The sequence below is a fragment of the Erpetoichthys calabaricus genome, chromosome 11, assembly GCF_900747795.2.
Source record: "Erpetoichthys calabaricus chromosome 11, fErpCal1.3, whole genome shotgun sequence".
Taxonomy (NCBI): domain Eukaryota; kingdom Metazoa; phylum Chordata; class Cladistia; order Polypteriformes; family Polypteridae; genus Erpetoichthys; species Erpetoichthys calabaricus.
Window position 1 is genome coordinate 154,204,197 of NC_041404.2, and position 19,811 is coordinate 154,224,007.

The 19,811-nt window shown below is 40.6% G+C and overlaps 1 protein-coding gene across 1 annotated transcript in view; it reads left to right on the forward strand.

Moving 5' to 3' along the window:
* The window catches only part of zgc:136472 (uncharacterized protein LOC678514 homolog), a 47,781-nt gene that overhangs the window by 20,280 nt on the left and 7,690 nt on the right, over nt 1-19,811 (forward strand). The window contains exons 7-9 of the mRNA XM_028814378.2: nt 4,619-4,816; nt 15,679-15,799; nt 18,652-18,833. Of these exons, the coding sequence (XP_028670211.1) occupies nt 4,619-4,816; nt 15,679-15,799; nt 18,652-18,833 (501 nt within the window). The remainder of the gene's footprint in view (nt 1-4,618; nt 4,817-15,678; nt 15,800-18,651; nt 18,834-19,811) is intronic.

Genomic DNA, 19,811 nt, shown 5'->3' on the forward strand with positions numbered 1-19,811 from the left:
AGAATAAAACATGGCAGTTCATTTTGAGGTCATACATACAATAGATTGCTGTAAGTTACAGTTACATCCTGGTTTATTAAATGCAGGAGTGTACAGAGTTTCTTATCAAAATAAAGAGTTATCAGGGCACTCACATTCCTAAGAAATACGCCCTTATCAGCACACACACACACACAAGACCAGTTTAAAGCAGTTTCTTATAGTTCAGTACATTAGTTATAAAGAAATTACATTCTCATAGCTTTAATATCTTCATTAGATTTTGTTTGGTTAGATTAATAAATCCTTATTTATTAATGCATAAGGGATATGTTTCTTATAGTTTTAAGCAAGAATTCAGAAACTATCACATTGATTTATAATATCACAGGGTGTTCTGTTAATAAGAAGAGGTCAGCATTTTCTCATAAAAGAATGCAAGTTACTCTCATAATTCTGTGCACAAGCTTAATTCTTTTTCTACCTAAATGAAGAACAAATGGCGGCACGGTGGCGCAGTGGGTAGCGCTGCTGCCTCGCAGTTGGGAGATCTGGGGACCTGGGTTCGCTTCCCAGGTCCGCCCTGCGTGGAGTTTGCATGTTCTCCCCGTGTCTGCGTGGGTTTCCTCCGGGCGCTCCGGTTTCCTCCCACAGTCCAAAGACATGCAGGTTAGGTGGATTGGCGATTCTCAATTGGCCCTAGTGTGTGCTTGGTGTGTGGGTGTGTTTGTGTGTGTCCTGCGGTGGGTTGGCACCCTGCCCGGGATTGGTTCCCTGCCTTGTGCCCTGTGTTGGCTGGGATTGGCTCCAGCAGACCCCCGTGACCCTGTGTTCGGATTCAGCGGGTTGGAAAATGGATGGATGGATGGATGAAGAACAAATCATATAGAAGTAAAAATCATATAGCTCTCTGCAGGATGATTAATACAAAATACAGTCCTTGGTATTTGTGAGTTAAATACTTATAATCATTACAGTTAATAATGTTTTTTTCTTTCTCATGGACCAATGCCACCTGGGATGGGCTCCAGCACCCTCACGACTCTAGTCTGGATGAAGCGTGTTGGAAAATGACGTGACATGACAGAGATATACAAGTAATAGATAAAGTAGAGTGCTTTCTTCTTTACAGATTTGTTTTTATGTCTATAATGATAATTCTGATGCTGCGGTCAGATGGTCAGACAGAATAAAAACTGCAGTTGATGAGATGCTGAAAGAAAAATTAAAAAACAAGATCTGCAATGGTTCTAAGGCCAAAACACCACTCAGTCCCACACTGGCCATTCTACCCAACATAAAAGTGCTTAAGTAGTCCCAACAGGGCTTTCCCCAGGGTACAGACTTTGTGTATTGCACAGGCTGCTTTGAGACACCAAGTTTGGTTTACTGTTCATGTAGAGTTTCCATGGATTTTTCCTCCATGAACTCTGGTTACATGTTCAGTTTAATAATGAATCCAAATAGTTCAGTAGAAGTGAATTCATGTGTGTACTGTCATAGCCTGGCAACTCATCCCAAGGTGGCTTCTGCTCTCCAGAGTGTTGAAATGAGAAAGCGGCTAGATTCTTAATTGGGTCTAGAAAAAAAGGTTCACATCTCTGCCATTTTAGCCTCTCTCTCCACTGGCTATTGGTCAGGTGTCGCATTGATTTTAAAATCTTGTTTGTTTTCATAGCTTTGCATGATCTTGCTCCATCTGTGACCTCCTTCACCCCTACGTGGCACTGAGAGCATTGAGGTTATCTGGACGACTACTCCTTGTAGTGCCAAGACCTCGGCTGAAGTCAAGGGATACAGTTGTTGATCCTAGGCGTTGGAATGACTTGCCTTTCCACATCAGGTCTTCATCCTCTTATCGAGGTTTTTAAAAGTCGGCTTAAGACCTACTTGTTTTCTTTCGCTTTTCACGGCGTATAATGGGATTGTGGTGGATGTTATTATTGGTTGTTTTTATTAATCTTCTTCTTCATGATTGCTTGCATTGTGTTTATTTTAATGCTTCTTTGTACAGCACTTTGGCGCAACCTCTGTTGTTTTAAATGTTTTATAAATAAACTAGTCGCCCCCCCCCCCCGGCTTCGCCTGCGCAGCAGTGAAACAGGACAGCGAGGAGGGCCCTGCCCGGCTCCCCACTCCTGATGTCACGTTTCCCCCTCCCCTCGGCCCACAGCCTTTGTCTCAGATTAGCACGAATATATCGCTCCTGCAAGCGAACTATGATTCTTAGCTTGATGAGAGAAGTTGCTAAATCAACCGGAATGTTCAAGCAAATTCTAGAAAAAAACCAACCTAAATCCGTTAAGTAGTTCTCTTGTTTGTTAGCTAAGTAGAGGAAAGTAACATGTCCTGAGGATGAAGCATGAGTGAGGATGGCCTCTCGGCCCGCTTCGTGTCTCTCGGATTCATGCAAATATATCGTTACCGCAAGCGAACTATGACACTTGGCATGATGAGAGAAGTCACAAAATCAACCAGAATGTTCAAGCAAATCCTAGTAGAAAACTCGATCTAAATCTGTTAAGTAGTTCTTTCATTTGCTAGCTAAGCGGAAGTAAGGTATAAGCCCCGAGGCTGGCGTGTGAGTGAGGAGGACCCCTCGGCCCGCTGTGTGTCTCTCTCGGATTCGTGCAAATAAATGACTCCTGCAAGCAAACTATGATTCTTAGTGCGATGAGAGAAGTTGCTAAATCAACTGGAATGTTCAAGCAAATTCTAGAAAAAAACAAACTAAATCCGTTAAGTAGTTCTCTCGTTTGTTAGCTAAGTGGAGGTAAGGAATGCCCCAAGACTGGAGCGTAAGTGTGGAGGGCCCCTCGGACCGGTGCATGTCTCTCGGATTCACGCAAATAAATCGGGACTGCAAGTGAACTATGACACTTAGCGTGATGAGAGAAGTCGCAAAATCAACCAGAATGTTCAAGCAAATTCTAGAAGAAAACCCGATCTAAATCTGTTAAGTAGTTCTCTCATTCGCTAGCTAAGCGGAGGTAACGTATAAGCCCTGAGGCTGGCACATGAGTGAGGATGGGCCCCTCGGCCCGCTGCGTGTCTCTTGTATTCGTGCAAATAAATCGGTACTGCAAGCGAACTATGACACTTAGCGCGATGAGAGAAGTTGCAAAATCAAAAGAATGTTCAAGCAAATTATAGAAAAAAACCCGATCTAAATCCATTAAGTCAGTGGTTCCCAAACTTGGTCCTGAGGACCCACTGTGGCTGCAGGTTTTTATTCCAGCCAAGTTCACAATTAGTCACAATAATTGATCTCATTTATTTAGATGTGTTTTTTTCCCCTTCTCTTATTCTGCCTTTAGAAAAGCACAGCAGTATGATTCTTTACATTTGTAAGACATTTTGAAATACCTCTACTTTTGCTTTAAACGCTTACCTCTCTTTTGTTGTTGTCCTATTGTTTTGTTATTTTTTCGTGCAGTTTGCACCCTTCATTGTATCCTAATAATGATAATTAAAACAAACAGAACTGACAGCCAGGTAAGCAACACGGAATGATGAAAGGCTGCAATAACTTTAGTGTCAGACCCACTAATTAGTAGGTAATAAATTAAACTATCAGAACATAGCAGAATGAAAATCAGGCTGAAAATTGTTAAAAAGATAAAACAAAAAAAAAAACTCTATCCCCTTATAAGTGCTAAGTACATTTTAATAAAAATTTACCAAACGTAGTTATGTTATTTCTCCACTGACTCCAAAACACAGAAACTGGGAAATAACAGCTCACTTAATTGAGCTAGGAGTCCAATTAAAAAGAGAAGTTGGTTGGAACAAAAACCTGCAGCCACAGGGGGTCCCCAGGGCCGAGTTTGGGAAACACTGCGTTAAGTAGGCAGACAGACAGATATTGGATTTTATATATATAAAGAGATAATCTAATAATCTAATCTAAGCAAGTTCAGAAAATGAAATGAAGGGGTTTTGAAATGCCTCCCCAGATAGCTGCAGTGTGGGTGAGTGAGGGTGGGCACGTGATAGATCCCTGCAGTCAAACAAAAATGGGAGGAAGGATTAGTACTGTAAGAGACTTATGTTATAGTACAGTTTATTGTACTGCTTCTATAGTTTTAGTTTTGCTACGACTTAATTTTCTGGAGGAACTGTAGTTACGTATTACAAGTTGGCAGTGGTGCAGTGGTTGAGGCTTTGAATTTCAAACAATGAGGTTGTGGGATCAAATCCCACCAGTGACAGGGCCATCTTAACATATGGGCACGTTGGGCAGTTGCCCGGGGACCCCATGATAATCTTTGTATGTGGTGACTTGCTGAGTGATTGTGTAGGCAGGGGCTCCAGTGCACTGCTTTGCCCGGGGGGCCTATAATGCTGTTAAGACGGCCCTGACCAGGGCAGCAAGTCACTTGACCTACATGTGCTCCAATTGGAAAAACAAAAGAAATGTAACCAACTGTATCAGAAATGTTGTCATTTGTCTTGGATAGAGGTGTCAGCCAAACATTAATTTTTGTAAAGTAAATTTGAGAGCTGTTTTTACACTAAACGCAAAAAAAAAGGACGACTAGTTTGATTAGATGCTTTACTTCTCGCAGACTACACCTTTATTGGCCATTGGTCGTATCGTGGGTAGTAACGACTCCCTGATCATTCTGTCTCTTCCTAGATTTTGTGCGTCTTTGTCAACACTGATGAACCCAGGAACGGACGCATCTTTGAACACTTCCGGGTGAGGGATGTCGACTGTCCGGCTGTCCGTATCATCGACCTCACAACCAGCGTGCAGTACCAAATGCAAGCCGATGAAGTCAGCATTGACAACGTGAAGAAATTTGCTGAAGATTTTCTAGGAGGCAAAGCAAAGGTGGTTTTGAATTTCTAATGGACAATTCTCACACTACATGAAACGTTACCAGATCTCACCTAGAAGATGGGGGTCCTGTGGCCTTTTTGTTTGTTGGGATGTTTTGTTTCTTGTCTAAACTCGAAAGCAGTCGGGTTCTCTCTTTTTTTTCCATTTACTCTATCTTGGCCTTCTCTTTAGTTTGAGTACAGTATCCAGTCTGATATTCTGTTACCGTCTAGCACTTCAAGTTACCCCTTTGCATCGCAGAAAATTATTTCTGCCCTGCACTCAACCCACCCTTTGATGAAATTACCAACACGCTTGTCTCATAGTGCTTCTCCTCCTTCGTCTGTCTAATTAACATTTAGTTGACATCTTTATGTTCATTCAGCTCCATACCATTGTATTTTGTTAACACGCCACTACAAAATTGTCAAAACCAAGAAGGATTAGTTTCCTGTTAATTTAATTGCACATCTTAATGCTTTTTGTTACCCTTGTTTTGGTGTCAACATATTCCCCTCCATTTCTAACTAATGCACTTTCTTTGGCTCTGTTTCACACAGACATATAGCATAACATTCTCAAATCCCCATAATCCATCCATCCATCCATTTTCCAACCCGCTGGGTCACGGGGGTCTGCTGGAGCCAATCCCAGCCAACACAGGGCACAAGGCAGGAAACAATCCCGGGCAGGGTGCCAACCCACTGCAGGACACACACAAACACACCCACACACCAAGCACACACTAGGGCCAATTTAGAATCGCCAATCCACCTAACCTGCATGTCTTTGGACTGTGGGAGGAAACCCACGCAGACACGGGGAGAACATGCAAACTTCACATAGGGAGGACCCGGAAAGCGAACCCGGGTCTCCTAACTGCGAGGCAGCAGTGCTACCACTGCGGCACCGTACCGTCCCCCCCCCCTTAATCCAGTTTAGAATTTTAAGGGGCTGGCTTTGGGGGAGAATAAATAAATAAACCCATTCAGACACAGAGGGGCACACAGACCCCATTTGGCCAATTAACGGGTGTGGGATTCTAACTTGGGACGCTGGATCCATGGCATGGCAGTGCCTCCGTCCTCCCATCCCTCACATATATTCTGTATTTCTCCATTTTTTTCCTAACTATTTCCAATCCCTCTGGGTTGTCCATTGTACGCTAACACTTGTGCTGTTTTGTATTCCTCCCTGAGCCCTTTTCTTGAGTTCAAAGCTCATTTTCTTTTACAGTCTGCTGGCTAAACTTCAAAGGCATAATCACTAAACGAGTATTTGAATGGTTTAAACACCTTACCTACCACCCGACCCCCTGACTATTTCAAATAATTTGTGCTGTTAACAGGGATGTATCAATTATGTGTGTCCTGTAGGGGGCACCACTGAGCCCCCAAACCCTCCAACACAAGTCCTAGGTTCAAATAATAATTTATTTTAATAAACACCTTCATATGTTAACCACAAACATGGAACCCAGGAATTAGTATTCTTTCTTTCTTTCTTTCTTTCTTTCTTTCTTTCTTTCTTTCTTTCTTTCTTTCTTTCTTTCTTTCTTTCTTTCTTTCTTTCTTTCTTTCTTTCTTTCCCCTCCAAGTGAGAGTTGTCCAGCTCCTCTCCCAACTCTGACTTGTCCAGATGAGGTAGAGTGGTTTCCTTTATGCCTGACCTGGGACCACTTCTGGTGTTACTGCACAACTGACTGGAAGCACTTCCAGGTCAGGAGGAAGTTCCTTAAAGTAGGGATGGTCTGTCCCTGCAGCTCACCTTGGCAGCATCTATGGCAGGGGTGTTGAACTCCAGGCCTGGAGGGCCGCAGTGGCTACAGGTTTTCATTCTGACCCTTTTGCTAATCAGTGAGCAGTTTTCACTGCTAATTAAGTCCTTTTGCCTTCATATCAATAGCCCTGTTTTTAAGGATTCAGTCCTCTGAATTGATTTGTTTCTTCATTAAATGGCGGCCAAACAGAAATGAGATGTGAAACGAGCCAACTGATGACCAGCTAAACTGGGATTTCAAACTCCAACCAATTTCACTCCAAACAGTCTCTTAATGAGAAGCTGATTCTTGATGTTAATTAAACCCGTTATTTAATTCAATGGCTTGTTGCTGCTCTCGTTCTGCCACAGCAGACATTTCCAAAACTATTGATTTTCTGTTTTTTCTAAGAACACCGTCAAATGTTTTGGTGACCTGAGAGACCAACTTTACTGAGACCTTCACCTTTCTTTATTTTCAGATATTGTGTGATGGGCACAGGTGAGCTGGTCATATGGTGGCTTGTTTGTCTCATTATTGTTTGGCTACGAATTAAGGAAAAAGAGACAACTAAGGGGCTTGAGTCAAGTTAATTAAAACTAAAGCAAAAGAAGTTAATTAGCAGTAAAAACGGCTCACTAATGAAGAAGATGGTTAGAATGAAAACATGCAGCCACTGTGGCCCACCAGGACTGGAGTTCGACACCCGTGATCTATGGAACACTGCAGGGTTGTCTAACAGGACTTCAACTCCCAGCCTGCCCTGTGGGTATCCATGCAGGCACCACAGCCCAGGAAGACTGCCACCAATTGTATTGGGGGAGCAAATAGCTCCATGTGATTGGTCTGTTAAACTGGCCTCCTGGCCGGATCGGGGGGCATTGAACCATACTGGCCGGAATGCCAGCCCATGCCTGGTGTGTCCATGACATATGAAACTAATGAAGCTTAAGTGTCAGGGCCTCTAATCTCGGAGGGCCCCCGAAGCAACTTTACTCCACATTGCTTAAAAAGTTTGAGTGTCTACTGTATGAGAAGAGTTTAAAAAGACTAATATTAATACTGTAATGTAATTCAATACAAAATAATAGTTAAAAAAATTTAAAGGTTATTAAGGTATCATGTAAGGTAGCTGTAAATGAAAAAAACACTCAAATAAAGGATGTTTAATTCTAAATATATTTAATTTACAATAAACACGGGTAACATTTATGACGTAAATTCAAATTGTTTATGCCTATCACAAGCTATAAACCAGAAAGGGATTTTTCAAAGCTAACCTTTATAAAGAACAAATTTCTACTTACCATGACTGAAGAGCCCTTCAATTCTTTTGCATATTGTCTCTAGAAAATGACATTGCAAGGAAGCTCTCCTAAGGCAAAACTGTGAAAATGTTGCTAGAAAAATTAGAAAAAAAGAGTTTTTTATTTATAAAATGTGTTTCATGTAGTATGTGCAGTATTCTCATAGGTGTCTAAAATAGAAGATTATATTGACTGTGGTCTTTTCTTTTTTCCTCGAAAACGAGCAGGTACTGAATTGGCAGCACGAGTCAAACGCGTAACAAAATAAATTCTACAGTCCAATAAAGTTCGTTTTTAAAAAGTATTGTGAAAATGTAGAAAAAGAAATAAATGTAGAAATTCAGTCACAGAATACACACACAGAATAAAAGGCTTTCTTCTTTCTTTAATTAATAATTTTAGCTTTCCAACATTAAAGTTCAGCACATTCAATACAGTTTGAAACTGCTTGCCTTCCATGGCTTACCAGCTGCCAGGCAGATCACAGACTGAACTCATCTGAAGTCAGAATGACAAGAAATTATTAGAATATAAACCATTTAGAAGTTAGGTTGTGGGCGGCACTGTGGCGCAGTGGTAGTGTTGCTGCCTCGCAGTAAGGAGACGTGGGTTCGCTTCCCGGTACCCTCCCTGCGTGGAGTTTGCATGTTCTCCCCGTGTCTGCGTGGGTTTCCTCCAACAGTCCAAAGACATGCAGGTTAGGTGCATTGGCAATTCTAAATTGTCCCTGGTGTGTGCTTGGTGTGTGTGTGTGTGTGCCCTGTGGTGGGCTGGTACCCTGCCCGGGATTTGTTCCTGCCTTGCGCCCTGTGCTAGCTGGGATTGGCTCCAGCAGACCTCCATGACCCTATGTTCAGATTCAGTGGGTTGGAAAATGGATGGATGAAGCTAGCTTGTAGGGATTGTTAACGAACCTTCCATTAACTATGCACTAATCTATAGGCAAATATTTTAACATAACCAGGAAAATACTTACATCAATTGAACATAACCTAACTAGCTAACTAATGGCTCTTACACTATGTTGTATTTCATCATGCATGTGTTTAACATTTCCCTAATTTTCAATCAAAAACAATAAAGCATAGGACATTTTATTCACACCAGTGACTTTCACATGCATGATAATCTAGTACTGTGATTTTAATCACATTCTGAGATGTAATGGTTCAATTTTTTTTTTAATTTGAGGGGATCTGTCGTGGAGCAACCCCACTGAAGAAGATAAGAGGGGTTACCCAGACCTCATTGCTGGTTGCAAAGGGGCCCTCATAACAGTTCAATCTTCTGGGCCTCAAAAATGTAGGTCTGCTATGGGCTGTTAGAAATCCATACAACAGTCAGTCAATCAGTCAGTCATTGTCCGTCCCACCATATCCTAACTACAGGGTCATGGGGGTCTGCTGGAGCCAATCCCAGCCAACACAGGGCGCGAGGCAGGAACAAATCCCAGGCAGGGCGCCAGCCCACCACAGCCCATACAACATCTTCTGTAAAATGATGTAGTCCATTCTTCTTTGTCCATGTTTCTCATTCATGCCTTATTAATCGTGCCGTTCAATGCTTTTTACAACCTTTCTTTAATGTTCCTGCACTCGCCATATATAACATTTCAGTTCTCCTCAGGGCGGTGTCTTGTCTTACACTCCCAAGTATGCTGCTCTGACTGTGAGCTACTGGAACACTGTTTCCCTATTTTTCCAACATTTTTCTTCTTTTCATTATTCCATTTCTTACTTTTTCAAGCTTAAACCACAAAAAAAAATAAATAAAAACTGCTCTGATCATTCGATTATATTTATTGGAAAGAACTAAAACATTAAGAATATGCAATACCTTTGGCTCTGTTCTACTTATAAATGTCAGCATTAAAGATGACAATAACTATGGAATAAATACAGGTGAAAATTAAAACAAAAAACAAATTAAAAGGGCAATCCTAAACAACTTCAACACAGGCTGAGTAAACATTAAAGTTTAAACTTTAACAGAAAGCAGCAGCATGAGGCAGAAGATTCCAGAACAAAAACACAAAAAAACATAAATTAAACAAAATCTGTAATTTACACAACTTTGTTAATAGAAAATGTTGGTTAACTGGGCCCTGATTCAGGTTGTTATGATACACCTTTTAATTTTTTATTACTTGTGGTTGTGGCTTATTCATCTTCCTGCATAATGTATGAGGAGACATTTTCTTCCATCTTTAACGGTTGGTTGATAACTTGATAGCTTTTCACAACCAAAAACATATTTAGTTCAATTATTTAATTTTCTACTTGTAAAAAATTCCATTCTTTTGTATTGTCTACTACAAATCTCCCAATTTTCTTTCACTGCTCCATCATTTCCATATTGGATTCCTAGAAAGTGTCGTATTCTTTATTTTTATTTCCCAATGCAACTTCTTTATCCACTCTACCATAACACACAATTATATCTTCGTGTTGATTTTTTTTTAGTAAGAATGTGTTTCACAGTTTAAAAAAGGAAAAGGAATTTTTAACTTGCTCACTCAGGGACAGTCAATTTAAATGTAGGAATTGATTGGATTTGAAGTTAGTTAATTAATGATCAGTTTTGTCTTTGGCAATACCGGTAATCACTCAAATAATTTGGTAAGACTCCTACTTGTTTTCCTTACCTTTCTCAGTTATAGGAGGGGGTCTCCAGCCTTTAGACTTCTCTCAAGGTACCTGAGTTACACTCGTTTTAAGCAACAGAACAATAAAGTGTATTAATATACACAAGGATTATAGAACTAGGATAACTGCATATCTATATACATACTAGGGGAGCAAGCCCCCCTGGTGCCTTCGGCACCCAACCCACAGTTGCAGCCAGAATATTAGTAAAATCTGTAAATGTACAAAAGAAAAATGATTATTTATTGGAGTCAAAATCACAAAATTCTAGAAATTTGTAAAAGAAAAATTAATTATTATTTAACGGAGTAAAAATCATGAAATGAGAATAAAATATTTACTTACCAATTGGAGTTTTCCCATTAAACTGAGGTCCACTATGCTCGATGAGTATTTATAAGAAACTAAATAAATGATCCATTTGTTTAAACTGACATTCTTATAAAGTATATTTTAGATTTAAAAACGGAATAAGAATCTGAAAATCTAACAACATCACATTCAAGATTTGATAAACTCTGAAAACAATGATACCAAACATATATATGCACGTAGGTTTTAAAATAAGCCCAATTTAAAACGTCACATAAAATCGGCTTAGGATTTCATATATATATATATATTCACGGCATTCGCAGTCTGTGTCACAATCTGATTGTATGGGTGGTTACCTACCAGGTAACGCTTGTGGTTGGCCAGCAATCTGCTAACATCCGCCACGGTGCCCTCAGTTTGTGAGGAGCAGATCATAGAATGGTTGAAATAGTTTTACTGTCAAATAAATGCAAAGAGTACGCGACACGTGTTTCGCCCTCATTCTGGGCTCATCAGGTGTACACACTCCACTGCACTCCCTCTTGGGAATCGAACCTCGGACGTCCGCGCCAGAGGCGATGCCCCTAACGTTGCGCCACGGTGTGTGGTTCGTTTATTTGACAGCATGTAGATCGGGGTAATTACATTCACGGCATTCGTAGTCTGTGTCACAATCTGATAGTGTGGGTGGTTACCTACCAGGTAACGCTTTGTGGTTGGCCAGCAATCTGCTAACATCCGCCACGGTGCCCTCATATATATATATATATATCATAAAAGAAAATCTTGAGATGAGATGAGACTTTTGCCAAGAGATTATTTCAAGTCCTGCCTTCCTCTCAAACATTTCCAGTTAACGGCCCACGCCCACGGTCCTTTCACCTCTCATTCGTGTGAATGGTTTTCTCAGACACAGTTCCTGCACTCTCGGCTCTTATAAATTTTTATGTTTTCCTCACTTTAAGTTCCCAATAAAAGAAGACTTATGTCCAAAGCTTATCAACAGAAGAAATGAGCACACAGGCAATCCTAGCACCGAGAAATGATCAAGTCAAACGAATTAACGCGTAAATTGTCAATCGGTCACACAGCAGATTGGTTAAATGCATATCAATAGACTATGCTGAAATAGTTGGTGCTGATGGTGCGAAAGATGAAAACATCAACTTAGTATATTCAAGGGTTATTTTCCACCAGCCGAATTACTGTTGAAAGAAGGATGTATCGTAATGATATTGTGTAATTTATGTCTGAGTGATGGGCTATGCAATAGGACAAGATTAGTTGGTTTCAAAATTGGTCGAACAATTCTGACATGTAAAATTTTAACAGACGACAAGAAAGGTAATGTAGTACATTTTCCATTGAAAACATTAGACACCAAAGGAGATCTTGATATGCCATTTGTATTAAAACGTTTACAGTTTCCTGTTAGAATAGCTTTTGCTATGACAATTAACAAATCACAGGGATCAACATTCGAAAAAGTTGGTTTATTTATTAGAGTGAAAGAAACGATATGCACTCACAGGTAGTTATACGTTGAATACATTGTCACAATGTAAGTCCAAACACGGAATCAAAATTCAGTGTGATATTGAAGAAAAGTTAATTCCAAATATTGTTTTTATTAACAGACAAACAACATAGAGAGGCTGGCTGTTTACTGGCTATTTACAGTTCTAAATGATCTTGGCATAGATAATTAGTTTTACAATACCAAGTCTTTATGGATCACGGCTGATGTTGTGTGGAGGTTTTGATTTGTTGTCGATCCAGGATCAAGTGGATGATTCTTCATGCATTGGACTTCACTCTTTCTCCTTGCTGCATGATCCTTTGTTTGTAGTGTTCTGTGCTGCTGCTTTCTCAGCTTGGTTTCTACCATTAGGCACTTTGCTGTGTCGTTTTCAAAGGGAAAAGCATTACTCTTTCTGGCACAAGGGTTTAGATCAGGGGGGTCAAACTCCAGTCCTGGAGGGCGGCAGGTTTTCATTCAAACCCTTTTCCGAATCAGTGACCAGGTTTCACTGCTAAATAACTATTTTTCCCTTTCTTTTAATAGCCCTTGATTTTAAGGATTCGGTCCTCTGATTTGATTCTTCATTAAATGACAGCCAAATAGAAATGAGACGTGAAACGAGTTGACAGATGAGCAGCTAAACTGGGGCTTCAAACTCCAACCAATTTCACTCCAACCAGTTTCTTAATGAGAAGCCAATTCTTGCTGTTAATTAAACCCGTTATTTAATTCCATGGCTTGTTGCTGTTCTTATTCTGCCACAGCAGACATTTCCAGAACTGTTGATTTTTTGTTTTTTTATAAGAAGACCTTCAAAATGTTTCAGTGACCTGAGAGACTGACTTTTCTGAGGATGTCACTTTTCTTTATTTTCAGATATTGTGTGATAGGCACAGGTGAACTGGTCATGTCATGGCTTGTTTCGTGTCTCATTATTGTTTGGCTGAGTCAAGTTAATTAAAACTAAGGCAAAAGAAGTGAATTAGCAGGAAAAATTGGTCAAAAATTAAGGAGATGATTACAATGAAAACCTGCAGTGAGACTGGAGTCTGACACCCCTGGTTTAGATACTAAAGTTCCCTTCCCTAAAGTGATGGCTGCCTCTCAGCCTTCAGGCTGGCTCACTGTTTAGCTTGGCCAACTGGATCTCAGGTTCACAAAGAGAGCAGTTTGTTGGATTCAGCTCTCCAAGGAAGAGCGGCTCATAACGTTTTCCTCCGGGAGAATTCCTGAACTTTTCTTAACTTGCTATTCTCTGCCTCTCTTTTCTTCTTCCATTTGAGAGATGGGGTGCATGTGATTTTTTAAGGAATAGTGAACCTTCTCCTGATTGGATGAAAAGTCACTTCAAGTTACAAAATCAGAGGCTTCTAATAGGCGAGTGCTTCTGTCCATCCTAGTTGTCATCCAATGAATTAACGGTCTTTGTTCTTGCTTGAGTCCATGACACGCCTTCTGGCTCAAGAAGTCTGTTTGGATAGGGGCCTCTGGAGACATCTCAGGTCACCTGTATCTTACACTTTTGTTATCAGATGAAGTTCCTGGTACAAGCTGGAGTTCAGTCACTTATTTTGGAATGTAAGTCGGGGTATGTACAGCTGGATGCCTGCATCCCTATTGAATCTGCTTGTGCCACTAAAGCCTAACAGAATGGGCAATGCCCACATTGTCCTACACAGCATTGTTATGTTTTCCATTTAAATACAGACTGTTGCCTGCTGTTCAGCAGCCATTTTCTTCACGTATCTGACTGACAACTGCTCTAAACAATATGCAAAAAATGGAACACATGCTCATCCTCATTCATCCATTCAAATGGTTACGTTTAAAGTTAAAATTTCAAACAAAAGGGCACTACATTTTTCATTTATTTAAAAATTGTCAATACAGAAAACTGTTTTCTAAAATAAAGCGACATAATATGGTTAGTAAGACAAAGTAGTAAAGCAAACAGAAATAATAAAACGGGTCATTAATCTGCTTTATCAAAATAGTTGATGTGTGACGATGAGCAAATAAATCACTTTTAGATGCATGTATGTCCACAATGAAAATTGCATGAAAATAGTTGCACTACTGCGGTGGGTCGGCACCCTGCCCGGGATTGGTTCCTGCCTTGTGCCCTGTGTTGGCTGGGATTGGCTCCAGCAGACCCCCGTGACCCTGTGTTCGGATTCAGCGGGTTGGAAAATGGATGGATGGATGGATAGTTGCACTAAGTAAGTAATTTTGTATAACGGTGACAGCAAAATACACAATACTAATATTTATATATAATATGCTACTGTGGCTGTGCATTTGTCTGTCCAGGATTTTAAATCACCTGTAGCTCACAAACCGTTTCAACTATTGACCTGAAATTTGGTACACATATACTACGTGACGTTTACTATCCACTTTCAGGGTGATGATTTTTATTCTTCTTTTTCTTTTTATTTTATTTTAATGTAGAATCAACTCTCGGCAGCAGGCAGGCATTGTGGCACATGCATATGGTCGCCATTCTCATCCCTACCGCCGTCGCCATCACTTCCCCTACCTCTTCATATCTTAAATCATCCTTGAGGTGGATTGAACACTTAAATGCCAGCTTAACTGAAAAATTTAGAAAAACATACTAAGTAATTGCAACTCAAAAACTGACTTAATCATTTTTAACGCGAAAAGATGCCGACAAAAGAAGAGAAGAAACAAGCACATCAACCTCTGAGCAAACAAATGCTAAATATACAGAGAAAGAGTAAGAAAACTCGGAAGGCCCAAGTCAAGTATATTCACTGCACGTTATCGTGCCATCCGCTGTTACTGGTATTAATTGTATACTGCTGAGTGCTGATGCCCCACAGTTTAAAAGTCACAGATTAATCCATCGATACTTTCTTCATGCCAGTGTGGGTGTCCCCCAGTGGTCCTACCTCGGCCTAGACAATATAAATAAAATGTATTATTATTAAACATGCAGGTTAAGTTCATTTGCTGCTCTAAACTGAGCTGAAGTGTGTGAATGGAAATGTCTGTCAAAGTTATCCTTACAATAGATTGGTGTGTCTTCCAGTGTTGGTTTCTAGTTTAAACCCCAGGGACTGCTGGGATAGACACTGTTGCCCCAACACTGACCTAGATAAACAGATTTAGATGTCTGGATGTAAAAAAAACTGACAGAAGACAGCTGAATCCATTCAAACTACTGTATTTGATGAGCTAATCACCAAGTTGTCCGAAGAAGCACAACTGCTCTTAAAGTCAAGATACCGGAGTTTCATAAAATATCTAACTATTAGTCCGAGAATTATTCCCAATTTTTTTTTCTCTTCTTCACTTTTTAGCCCAAGCTTGAGAGTGAGCCAATTCCAGAAGACTGGGATAAACATCCTGTCAAGGAGCTAGTCGGAAGAAACTTTGAAAGAGTTGCTTTTAATGATGAAAGAAACGTCTTTGTAATGTTCTGTGAGTAGAATTTCCAAATGTACTTCCTACGTAATATGCAAGACTGCTTTTATCTTTACAGGACATACAGTATGCCTAATCCCAGCAGATTTCTTTTCTGAGCGATGGACAACTTGGAGTTCGCTTTCATGACAGCAGAATTTTATTTTGTGAAACAATCCAGGAACATATAGTACACAATTTGGGTGCTGAACATTCACACTTAAAATACAACAGCGTTTCAAAAACTTAGAACGGGTGTGGGTTTGTTAGATTGAGGACGCTGGCACACGTTTCACATAGACAAACACGAAAATAACACAAATATCAAACAACGTCAGATATTTGACCAATACAATAAAATATGGCTCATACTGACTGCTACTTTTGGGTTAATGATGGCTAATTTATTTGGCTCTTTGAGATATCAACATGGGTTTGAATGCTTAAACACCCACATGTGCACAGATCAAATATTTTTGGAAATGTAAGCAATTTCAAGTGCGACATTAGCAAGTTTCTACGATAAATGAATGACTTTCCAGTAAAACCAGTGAAAAGACTATCATTAACACAGCAGTGGGTGATTCTGTTCACCAGTGGCTGAAATCAAGCAAAATGAATCTCCAGGACCATATAATATTCACCCTCGAGTTCAAAAGGATGTTAGTGAGTGTGACAGGTGGGGGCGCTGTCGCAACTCCAAACCCGCAGACAATATGCCAAAACACCAGATAAAAGTCCAATAATTAATTTATTATTACAAAAGTGTGCACCAAGCACCTCCACCTCCACTATACTCAATAATAAACCAATAACAATAATACAATCCTCCACTCCACCCAGCAGCTCTGTCGCACTCCCTCCCAACTCCAGCTCGACTTGCTGGGGTTTCCTTTTATAGTACTTGACCCGGAAGTATTCCATCTCCGGGTCACATGCCTTCTTCAGGTGTCCCGGAAGTACTGCGGGTTTCCGACCTCGTGACTCCTAAGTACTTCTGGGTTAGTGTCACCATAATAGTCCCTGGGTTCTTTGTGAGCTCCCCCTGGCGGCACCTACGGCACTCAACAGGGCTGAAGAACCGGACTCCATGTCTCATGCTGCCCTGCGGGAATCCTGGGAACCATTTCTGTCCAGGGGAGCTGCCATCTAGCGTCCCGGGGGATGTAGAGTCCTAAAAAGGCTCTTTCTCTTAGTTGAAGGACGTCCTGGCCAGACTGAACCGCCGGCTGTCCCTCACATTAGTATAGATGTAAATCCTTGATGCATATTTTTAGGAAGTCACTGCGCACTGGGAAATTCCGAAGGACTAGAAAATGGCAAATATTATCCCATTATATAAAGACAGTGATTGGGCAGATCCAAGAAACTATTGGCCAGTAAGCTTAATGTGCATCACAGGAAAATTAATGGAAGGAATTACTAAGGGAAAGACGGAACAACACGTGGCTAGAACAGGAGTTTTATTGAATAGTCAACATGGGCTCAGAAGAGGGATGCTTTGTTTTCCTAATATCTTGGAATTCTATGATGAAGCAACAAAAGGATATGATCAAAGTAGAGCATGTGATATTATTTATCTTGACTTTCAGAAAGCACTTAATAAGGAGCCACATGAGAGGTTGGGCATCAAACTAAAATAAGTGGGAGCTCAGGGTGTTGTTTGTAGGTGGGTGCAAAATTGACTCACACACAGGAAGCAGAGGGTTAGGTTAGGTTAGGAAATCCTCAGGCTGATACTCTCACGTCCCCTTTCCTGTCACCATCCCAGAGATGACAGAGGTGAGTCACAAACCCAAAAGGCTGGAAGTAGGGTGGCCAGATCTACCATTTAGCTAAGGTTGATCTCCATTACCCAGCAGCAGACTTGGCCACTCGGCTTGTGACGTGGCCTTCCTACACAGCAGGTCTCTCTCTTACTTTGGCAATAACAGTAAATTAGCGAACCATGCAACATTTACATCCATAAGCACACATGCCACTATTAACAAGGTAAATAACAGTAAAAAATAAATAAATTTCATTGATTACCAGAAATAAACCATGCCATGCCTTTTGATAACCATATTACCAAGGACTTCAGATAACAGAATTGCAGGAGAAAAGAAACTACTGGGAGTCTGTTGTTGATTATCAGAATCAAAGACTCAGTCCTGATGATACAGGCCATTAGGCCACCACCCCCATCCTGGGTATACTTCAATTTTTTTAATTTGTATTTATTTAACCCTAGCATTGGTCAGGGTATACAGATAGTCACCTCATCATACTGATAAAATGTGTTGAAACATTTTCTTTGGTCGCGGGATTGACAGGAGTCAAGAAGAAATGTTGGGGTGCCAGCTGGGCCACCCTGTTTACCTGAAAAATAAAGAAGGTGAAAATAGCAACAAAGCAAATCTCTAGCCGTTGGCTGCGAACTTACAGGCTCTGAAGAGTGGTCCAGTCGCAGAGTAGGAGCTCCATAATGCGGGTGAGTCTCCTCCTGAATGAGACGCCACCTCCTGGGAGCGCCTTGCTTTTATAGCTGTTGGACTGGAAGGGGTGGGGTCAGTGGGCGTCTCCTCTGAGCTGTGGGTGATAAATGAGATCAGAAAGTCAGGAACTGCACCCCCTGCTGTCCTGGGGTGGTGATGCTTACCTCAGATGAGCATGGAAGGAGACCCTCGGACGTGCATATGTGACAACATATTCAAGAAAGTTATGTTTAATCATCACAGCTCTAAAATGTTTTTCTCTGGCATATTAAACTAGTAGGGCATGCAAATATTTCTGTACAGTTTACAGCATATATTTCCATTTCTGCCTTTATCGATGTTTAAATGTTATGCCTCTTTATTAACTGGACAATATATACTTTTCACTTAAAGATGCACCATGGTCAGAAGAATGTCAGAAACTGTTCCCAATCTTGGAAAAACTTGGAAAAGTCTATGAGCATCACGAGAGCGTAGTCATTGCCAAAATTGACAGCACTGCCAATGATGTGCACACTGTCCTCTTGGAGCGTTACCCTATGTTCAAATTCTTTCCAGCCACATATGTGGAAAAGGTGGGTTAATCCTTTTCAGAACTATTCTTAAATTTCATCTTGTGCTTTGGTGAAAGTCAAAAGGGATATTACTGCTAGGCGAATTTTACAGAGGGACAATTTAGGCCTGTATGTAAAAAGCACATTAGAACTTTTTTAATGGCTACATTTTCATTCTACATGCAGAAAAAGCAAATGAAATCCAAGCTAAAAATCATCCACAATTGGGCATACTTGGGCAAAAGCAGCAACAACAGCCCAAATTCACACAAGGAAGGCATCAATGGGCTTTAACATGTCCTGTTTTTTGAGAATTGGAGAGGGTAAATAACAGTTTATAAAGAATGTATTACTTGTATTTTAGTGCTAATGACTAACCACAGTGATGCAGCATACACAGCAGCTCTAGTCAGGGTATGCTAAATTGAAGTACATTACATTACATTTACTTATTTTGGCTGATGTCTTTACAACATATATGATACAACTGGTTACAATTCGTTTTTAGGTTTCTAATTGGAGCACAGGCAGGTCAAGTAGTGAGTCTTCAGCCTGGAGACTGAAGGGGCACCTCATACAGTAGCAGGCACATCATTCCACAGCTTCGGGGCCCTGTAACTAAAAGCTTGACTTCCAACTGTTATTTTATTAATCCTAAGTAGACCAGCACCTTGAGATCTTAATGTTTACACCGGTTTGAAAATAATGATAAGTAAGCAAGTCCTAGCCTAGAGTTTGTGAGCCAAACAGGAAAACAAATTTCTTTCTTAATGAAGTCATGCTCCCTTGGAATTTGCAGCTGACTCACTTTTGCTTTTACAGTGGAAAACTATATATAGCTAGCAACTTATAGTATGTTTCAGATATGCAGTACCTGTAACTTGTCATTATCTCATCTATAAGCACTTCGAAGCCATTCAGAATTTTAAGCGTGAGTGTGGATACATGGCAAGCATGCCCTGTGATGGACTGGCACCACATCCAGCGTTCAGTCCTGCC